The following is a 9,183-nucleotide window of genomic DNA, read 5'->3' on the forward strand; positions in this document are numbered from 1 at the left end:
AGCTGGGGCTGACGGTGAGTGCCGCTAGATTGCCTACTGGTCAGTTAGCCCACAAGTTCTGTCCGGGTGTGACCCTCCCCTCTATGGACGAGAGAAGACAGGGGAGGAGGGACTTGCCAGACTGTATTGCTGCCCGCAGTCTAGACCAGCACAGCAGCTACACATAACGTCCCTTCCAACCGCAGAAAGTTGGGTATAAATGGAGAGAAATAGAAACAACAGCTGAGGGTAAAGGAATGGATAAATGAGTTACGTAATGAGGGAAACCCAGCATTACATTAACACCTCCCAAGAGGTGTGAGCAAGAGAGGACACTGCCTCTTAGCTCGATTATACCAGATGCCTGAGAGAGGGAGCCACACGCTGTGACACCATTCCTGCTTCTGGAACCTGACGAGACTAAATGGAACCAGGAGACCTGAGCGATCCTGGGAGACACTGTCATACAGCAGGATGATGGGCTAATTGTCACTGACTGAATGGGACTTTGGTAGTGTGCCAGTATCTTTTCAGCTATGGTCCTGTCGCTACAAGGGACCTGTGGTCAAAGACCAAGGAGTGGCCTGTGGTAGACTTATTTGGTCTTTGTCTCTGGTTCCTGGCACAGACTTCCCCAAACCCTTGGGATCTCCTGAGTGATATGAGTGTTTCTGGTATGCTAATGAGAGGACTTGGCCGAGGGGCCTAGATAGCTTCAGGTTGGGGGCTGGTGACCAGAAAGACCAAGCGATGATTAGAGAGTTGGCAACCTCAGCCTCCTTCCCTGACCTCTGGGGAGAGGCTCTGGAGGCTGACTTTAATCACTGACTTTAATCAGTGGCGAATCACTGACTCGCCAGTGATGGAATCAAGCACACCTGTATCATGAAGCTTCCATAAAAGCTTCTAAACGACAGGGGCGCCTGGGTGGCTCAGTCGGTTAAGCGTCCGACTTCAGCTCAGGTCACGATCTCGCGGTCCGCGAGTTAGAGCCCCACGTCGGGCTCTGGGCTGATGGCTCAGAGCCTGGAGCCTGCTTCCGATTCTGTGTCTCCCTCTCTCTCTGCCCCTCCCCCGTTCACGCTCTCTCTCTGTCTCAAAAATAAATAAACGTTAAAAAAAAAAAAAAAAAAAAAAGCTTCTAAACGACAGAGTTCACAGCTTCTGAAATGAACACACTGACATGCTCAGAGGGTGGCACATTCCAACCCCACGGTGACAGAGGCTCCTGCAACTCCGACCTTCACGCTCCCACACTCATGTGCCTCTTCATCTGGTTGCTCATGTGTGTCCTTATAGTAAACCACAATAATAATGGAATTTTCCTGAGTTCTAGGAGTTGTTCTAGCAAATTATTGAACTTTGAGAGTACCCTCAACTTTGTAGCCAAGTGGAACAAAAGTGCAGGCGACGTGGGAACGTAACAGTTGAGACGTGCCTGTGAAGTGAGGGCAATCTTGTAGGAAGCATCCTCACACCTGTGGGTCTCATGCTAACTCCAGGTCAACAGTGTCAGAATTAAAATGAATTGCATTGGGAGTACCTGGGTGGCTCAGTTGGTTAAGCGCCCAACTTTGGCTCAGGTCATGATCTCACATCCATGAGTTCGAGCCCCACATGGGGCTCTATGCTGACCGCTCAAAGCCTGGACCCTGCTTCGGATTCTGTGTCTCCCTGGGATTCTGTCTTTCTCTTTCTCTGCCCCTCCCCCTCTCCTGCTCTGTTTCTGTCTCAAAAATAAATTTAAAAAAAAAAAAAAAAAAGACTGATGAAATGAATTGAATTGGTGACAGGGAATCAGAGCATTGGTTGAATGGAGGAAAAAACCCTTACGGCTCCACAAAGAGAAATTTAGAGGGAGAGCAAGTCTGTGCTTCCTCTCATCCAGGAGCAAAGGATAAGATAAGTGTAAGCATTTATATCATGTCCTTCCGTCTGCTACCAGCTGTTCATGGTCCTGTTAAAAAAGGAAGACAGCAGACCCAAAATGAAGTCACCTAAGCCAAATACCACCAAGATCTTAATCCTTAACCTAAATGCATCTTCAGCTTCTCCCAGAAATGTGACCTGTAATCAGCCAACCTGGAATTTCCTGCTCAGCACAAGTAGGTAAGCCACTGAAAGACCACTTCCTTTCCCCTTAGAAGGGCCACCTTGCTTAAAGCAATGCATTTTTTAATGAATAATTTCCTTTTTCCCCTTCCACTCTGCCTTTAAAATCCTTTCTGCAGCTGGAAGAGTCTCTTTTTTTTTTTTTAATATTTATTTTTGAAAGACAGAGCACGAGCAGGGGAGGGGCAGAGAGAGAGGGAGACACAAAATCCAAAGCAGGCTCCAGGTTCTGAGCTGTCAGCACAGAGCCCAACGTGGGGCTCAAACTCACAAACTGAACCACGAAGTTATGACCTGAGCTGAAGCCAGACACTTAACTGACTGAGCCACCCAGGAGCCCCATGTCTCCTTTCTATTTTCTAGCTGGGAGACTGCTCAATTCATGAACAGTTGAATAAAGTCAATTCGACCTTTTAATGTTCTCGGTTGAGGGCGCCTGGGTGGCTCAGACATTTAGCATCTGACTTCAGCTCAGGTCATGATCTCATGGTTCATGAGTTCGAGCCCCACATCGGGTGAGGTGAGGTCCCACTCCGGGTGAGCAGAGCTCAAGCTCCACTTCTCTCTCTTTCCTTCTGTTTCTCTCTGCCCCTCTCTCACTTGCACCCTCTCTCTCTCTCTCAAAAATAAAATAAAATAAATTTTCTCAGTTGAATTGCTATTAACTAACACTTAAGTCTCTGAGGGACACTATGGCTACACTAGAAAACCAGGCTGGTGGTTTGGGTTTTCTGGCTGGTTGGTTTTTAGTCCTTTGTGAGGATCACATAAAGCTGACAAATGTTAGAGATTCTCTCCCCAGAGTATTTCCATGCACGGGGAAATACAAACATTAACATGACAGTCAGTGCACGCAGAGACCCCCTGACGTCTTACAGACCCAGGTGTTCTCCTCCTTGCAAGAGACAGAGGCTGGGCAAACACGTTTTGAGCAATCACTTCACCAGACCACAACGCCACTGCACTTATTTATGAGCGTAAACCGGAGTGGACAAAGCTGCATCTAATCACATAGCATCCAGGGAACGAGAAGAGCGATGTCGTTTACTAGAAACTTGCTCCTCCAACTGAACCTGAGTGCCTGCAGGGCACCAGATCAAGCTGCAGCCTCAGGTCTGTGCTCCGAGAATGGCAATCAGCCGACCTTTCTCCAGCCCTCACCCCCAGCACCGGCACTGCCCCCCTACATGAGAATTCCACATTTAGAGTCTTTGGAAGACGCCGCCTCTCTCCATGGAAGAGGAAGGACCTGCTGTCCCAACATCCTTCCAGTTAGACACGGCGTGAGGCTCTGCCAGGCAGGTGACCACGTGCTGGACCTGGTGACAAAGAGAAGGTGCAGCTGTGCACAATGTACTTGCACAGGCAGCGCGAGTGGCAGTGTGTCACCCGGTCCCACAATCAGCAGCGATGTCAGTCCTAGCCACAGGGGCCAGTGTCCTGCTTCAATGGAGGCAGCAGTGTGAGCAGTGACATCTGTGCCCAGCAGCAGAGGCCACAGTTCCTGTGTGAGACCCAACCTAACGTGCACTTGTGGACTCTGTTCCTGGCTGTGTAGCCTGTTCTACGATCTTCCCCAAAAGAATACTTTATATGCATATAAAATGTGTGTGTGTGTGTGTGTGTGTGTGTGTGTGTGTGTGTGTGTGTGTGCGCACAGTACCTTTTGGCTAAGTTTGAACAAGCTTAGATCCCATTGTTTGCTCTGAAAAGTCAATCAGGGAAGTAGTTGCCGAGAGCAAGCATTCCGAGGTGTTCGTCACACTGAACCGCGAACCACTCCCTAGTCCTCCCACCCGACCATACCTCAGGATACGATAACACACATCTCACAACACCACATCTCATATTGACAACGTTATGTCTTCCCTTTCCTCTCCAAAGATTTAAAAAAAAAAAAAACACACACACACACACATTTAAATGTGGCTTTAATGCCCCTCCCCAGGCTGGCTGCTCTGATCGCTGACCTCACTGGCTCCAGATCTGGCTGAGCGCCAGGCCTCTCACAAAATGCACAGGCCTCTCCCCGGACCCACAGACTCAGAGTCCTCGGCGCAAGATCAAGGAATCGCTTATTTAACGAGCCCTGCAAGTGAGGCTGACGCACAGCCGTGTGGGAATCCTCATCTCCATTCTTGCTACTGAAAGTGTGATGTAAAGACCAGCAGCAGCGCCTTGTCCTAAACACAGAAACTTCTATCGTGTTTCCCAGATGCAGAAAACAGTGTGTCATATACCTTGCACACAACACACACAGTGAAGGAGCGATCGGTGCACAGCACCTCCCTAATCTGGAGGCAGTATCTTTACTAATGTAGCCTCAGACCACAGCAGCTCTGTGGCAGCGACAGCACAATCACCCTTCACACTGCCATTAGTGCCCCTGTGCTCCTCTCACAGCACTGCCCTCCCCCTCCCGTCCCCACTCTCACACCAACTCCCCTGCACACCAAGGAGATGCCCATTTTCAAAAACCATCCTCGATTCACAGGTGCTATTTCCCAACCAAATATAAATCTAAGGAGACTCTGCTTCATAACTCCATGACTTGGAGCTGGAGCCAGCACCAGGATCACCAGGGCAGAGGGTGGGCAAGCAGAGGATGGAAACAGAACAAGAACTAATTTAAAATAAGAAATTATGGCATGCTTCCTGTCTGCTAGAATCTGCTCCTCTCAGAAGACTTCAGAAAAGATGGGAAGAACAATCAAGCCCGAGAAGGAGGCCAAGACCTGAATGAGCCTGAAAATAACCTCTGGATACTACAGATTCCTATGAACAGGGCCACCCAGGGCCTTGTGCAGATGCTGACAGGCCAAATATCTCCTTCTGCTGTCACCGAGGAGACACCCACAGGTGAATTAGACCAGAACTCCCACACAAAAAAGAGAACGGGCCTAATCCTCTACAGAAACAAAGAAACAACGAATAAACACCCAGAGACGGGACTGAGGCCTGACCCAGGCCTGAGCCTCAGCTGACCCAGCCATACAATGTCTTGTTGCCCATAGTCCTGGAGGCAGGACAAGGTCTGGGCAATATCCAGATATCCAGGTGATATCCTGAGTGATCACAGTCCTATAAAGGCAGGTGCTACTGGAGGGACAAAGACAAAAGCGCAAAGAGGTTCCCCAGCTGAGCAGTGACCATGTCACATCCATGTTGTACCAACTGGGCATGAGGCTCCACAACGCTAGGCCCCTCACAGCTTATTCCTGTCCCCACCCAGAGCAGACTCGGCACACCAAACCTGCAGCTTCTGGGAGGTTCTCAGGGTTTCCATTTCTTTCCCCTCTCAAACTTTAGGAATCTTCTTCTTTAACTAACTGATCAACTCCTCCTGACCAGAACTGGAAAAACAAATTCACATCCAGAGCCCTACGTTCAACAAGGAAGTAAGAAGTTGTAGCTCAGTGAAACATAAAGACAGGGATGGAGGTGGCCCACTCTCCCTCTACTGGATCATGAAAGCAGACGAGGAAAGAGAACCCAGGTCAGTGTGGGGTGGGGTCATGGAGGCAGGGAGCAGTCTCCCCACCTCCTCACATTATGGTAATAGGAACGAGGACACATGCCGAAGCCCTTTGTAGAAAGAGATATCAGGGGCATTGGTCACAAAGTGGGAAAGTGAACAAATCTTGCATCACTCAGTCCCCCACGAGGCAGCTGGCTCACACTGGGGAAGAAAATAATCATGAACAAATTCAGGTTAGTCATATAAGTGTTGACGTTCTCAATAGCCTACCACATGCTCAAGATATCCTACTCAAAGAATCCCCATTTCCCATACATAGCCCCTTTCCCCTCTCCCCTCCCTACTTCAGGCCCTTCAGGGTCTCACCTTTAGCAGTGGAGAGCGCCCTGGGCACTGTCACTACCTGCGTTAGAACAAACAGAACTGGTCAGAGCCCCCAGGAGATGAGACTAAAGGAGTAGCTTTGGGGTGGGTGAGCTCCCCACGGGGTCCTGTCTACACTATCCCAGGGTCTCAGGGATCACCCCCTCCATACTTACATGCAGACTGAGCATAACTCCTTTCTCTTCCACCTATGGAAAGAAAATATCACATGAGATGCCACGGAGGAGGCAGAGCCCGAGATCCTAGATGAAACTGCTAACCTGGACCACAGGGAAGTTTCCAGAACTGTAACTACAAACCTATGGCAGGATCAGGGGGACATGAAGAAAAGAGATGTCAGGGCTAGACCAACAATTCTCCTGGAGTCTGTCCTCAGCAAGGACCTTATTCTCTGATCTGTGACTGCTGGAAATCAGATCCTATCACCACATTCATCAAGGTGATAAGTTTGCCCTTCATTCTCACAGAGCTTTACTCCAGAGTGAATGTAGCAATGAGCTGCACAGTGGACAAGCACATGTGCATGGATGGCACTTCCCATAAACAAGGCAGGACAAACTTCTACCTGGACTTGAAACACTACAGAAAGACAAGAAAACTCAGAGCACTCCCCTTCCGTACCTTGGCTGTACCTCCTCCATATGACAGCTCCAACCACCACAGCACTGATGACCACAAAGGAAACCAGACCAGCAACAATGCCCACCATGGGAATGCTGCGCTGAGGAGGGGACTCTGGGAAGAGAGGATAAAGTGAGGGCCTTGACTCCGAGGTCTCAGCCTCAACCCTGCTGAATGTGTCCAGAAGGGCTCCTGAGTTCTCCAAGTTTGGCTCCATACCCAGGTCTCCCCCTGTCCTTACCCCATTTCAGCATGAGGGGCTTGGGCAACCCCCCATGCTGCACATGGCACGTGTATCTCTGCTCCTCTCCAGAAGGCACCACCACAGCCACCCACTTCTGGAAGGTCCCATCTCCCCCAGGCCTAGTGTCCACAAACTCCGTGTCCTGGATCAGGTCCTCCCCATCACGCTGCCAGGTCAGGGTGATCTCCGCAGGATAGAAACCCAGGGCCCAGCACTTCAGGGTGACATCATGGTCAGAAGTGGGGTAGTGGGTGATGTGTGTCTTCGGGGGGTCTGAAGAGAAGGGTCAGAAAATTAAGGAATTTTACAACTGTCTCGGGCCACTGAGGCAATTCTCATGTGGCCATCTTGAGAATGGACAAGAGAGCTGGAATTGGGGAAGGGAGCAAAAACCCAGACACCAGCCTAGACACATAATCTCTTCTTGTTTGGAAAGTTCTAGAATTAGGGTGAGACGGCCCACTGTAGAAGGCAGGTTTCTGAGAGCAGAAAAGAAAGGGATTTCTGGTCCGGACCTGGCTGGAGGCCAAATGACTCAGAATAGGTGAAGTCAGATACCCCAAACACATGAGTGTGGGGCAGAGAACAAAGCCTGAGAAAATCCCCCAAGGTTCCCAAAGCCACAGTGAGCCAAAGGGAAACGCTGATCAATTATTTCAGAAATGGTCTCCTCCTCCATCCCTGGAGAGACTCTATCCTTCAACAGTCTCTAGGAGAAAGACAGACCCTTTGGGGGTCTCTCTGGGACCGGATCTGAAAACCCGAGCAGTCAGTCTCCCGACACAGGGGAGGGCCATATACTGCTGTGGATCCCAGTTCTTCCTATTCTCTTAGGAGGCCTCAGCTGGAGGGGAAATCGTGGGAAGCCCCGCGGCCCCTGGTACCTGTGCGCAGCAGTGTCTTGTTCCCTCTCTCCAAGTACTTCCGGAGCCACTCTACGCACGTGACCTGCAGGTCGTTCCTTTGATGCTCGGCTGCTCCGGCAGCCTCCCACTTGCGGCGGGTGATCTGCGCCGCCGTGTCCGCCGCGGTCCAAGAGCGCAGGTCCTCGTTCAGGGCGATGTAATCCTCGCCGTCATAGGCGAACTGCCAGTATCCTCGGAGGAGGCGCCAATCGGGCCCCACTTCGCAGGAAGACAGCCACTGGATGGTGTGAGACCCTGGCCCCGCCCCCGAGGTCAGCTCCGCCCTGGAGCCCCGCCCCCTCCCACACCCCGAACCCCAGGGCTTAAAGCCAAAACTGAATGGCGGGTAAAAGTGCCCGCGCGCTTTTCCCGGGTTTGGAGACGGGCGGGTCCCGCAGCCTCAGGGTGGTGCTCGGACCCAAAGACTCGGGCAACCCCGGGGATGGGGTCGTGACCCTGACCCGGGTCCGCGTCGCTCACCCGCTTCGCTCTGGTTGTAGTAGCCGCGCAGCGTGTTCAGGCTCTGTCGGAAAGTCTGTGCGGTGTCCTTGGCGCCCCGCGTCTCCTGCTCCCAATACTCCGGCGCCTCCTGCTTCAACCACTGCACGCGTGGCTCCATCCTCGGACTCGAGGCGTCGCTGTCGAACCGCGCGAACTGTGTGTCGTCCACGTAGCCGACTTCCAAGTACCGGGGCTCCCCGAGGCTGGGCCGGGACACCGCGGTGCCGAAATACATCAAGGAATGGGAGCCTACGGGCGCGGAGGGTTTGAGACCCCGCCCGACCCTGGTCCCGGCGCGAGGCCCGGATCCCAGGTGGAAGCGGCCAGGAGGGCAGGGGGTGGGGGGTCCGAGTGGGGGAGAGCAAGGAGGAGTCGGGGAGGGACGGGGAGGACTGCCAGGGTGGGTAGGATTCTGGGGCGGGGGCGACAGGCACTTTCCCTAGGGCCCCGCGTTCCCGCCGGACGGTCCCCTCGCTCCTGCCCCACAGATGCCCTTTCTTCCCGACCCCGCACTCACCCGCGCAGGTCTGGGTCACGGCCAGGGCCCCCGACAGCAGCAAGAGGAGGGTTCGGGGCATCACGACCCGCATCCTCAGGGTCTGGAGAATAGAAGTCACAGCGGGTCCGTGGCCAGGACAGGCCAGGGACCGCGGTGACGCTGATTGGCTTCTCTAGACACCGGACAAGCAATGGGAGTGCGAACTGGGGCCGCGTCATGAGTATCCAGGCAAGAAGACCTGACACAGGTTGAGAGAAGTGAAATGAGCGCGGAGTAGCGGGGAACTGGGCTTTCCCGCCCCAGACCTATCTCAAGCCCGGGACTTTCAAAGCCAGTCTTTCCCAGGGACCCGCGACTTTGCCCGGATTCCTCTCACCTACACAGAGCGCTCTTTGTCACCCGGAGGCCTGGCCCAGGGTCTTTCTGAGGAAACCAGGGAAAGACACCAGGTTGGGATTGG

At 52.5% G+C, this 9,183-nt stretch overlaps 1 protein-coding gene across 7 annotated transcripts in view; it reads right to left on the bottom strand.

Moving 5' to 3' along the window:
- LOC122219678 (class I histocompatibility antigen, Gogo-B*0103 alpha chain-like) overlaps positions 1–8,862 on the bottom strand; it is a 29,771-nt gene extending 20,909 nt beyond the window's left edge. Inside the window, exons 1-9 of one of the 7 annotated variants that reach the window (XR_006202517.1) lie at positions 8,742–8,862; positions 8,204–8,473; positions 7,703–7,978; positions 6,816–7,091; positions 6,575–6,688; positions 6,109–6,141; positions 5,936–5,972; positions 5,345–5,770; positions 3,109–3,410 (exon numbers count right to left, since the gene is read on the bottom strand). Coding sequence is in view for 6 of the 7 variants with exons in the window: in XM_042938200.1 (XP_042794134.1) it covers positions 3,364–3,410; positions 6,109–6,141; positions 6,575–6,688; positions 6,816–7,091; positions 7,703–7,978; positions 8,204–8,473; positions 8,742–8,814 (1,089 nt within the window). In the remaining variant the exon portion in view is untranslated. Of the gene's footprint in view, positions 1–3,108; positions 3,411–4,005; positions 5,771–5,935; positions 5,973–6,108; positions 6,142–6,574; positions 6,689–6,815; positions 7,092–7,702; positions 7,979–8,203; positions 8,474–8,741 lie in introns of those variants that run through there. The other 6 variants (XM_042938202.1, XM_042938201.1, XM_042938200.1 and 3 more) reach the window with 6 other exon arrangements.
- Positions 8,863–9,183: the final 321 nt, after the last annotated feature.

Source organism: Panthera leo, chromosome B2 (assembly GCF_018350215.1).
Source record: "Panthera leo isolate Ple1 chromosome B2, P.leo_Ple1_pat1.1, whole genome shotgun sequence".
NCBI classification, from domain to species: domain Eukaryota; kingdom Metazoa; phylum Chordata; class Mammalia; order Carnivora; family Felidae; genus Panthera; species Panthera leo.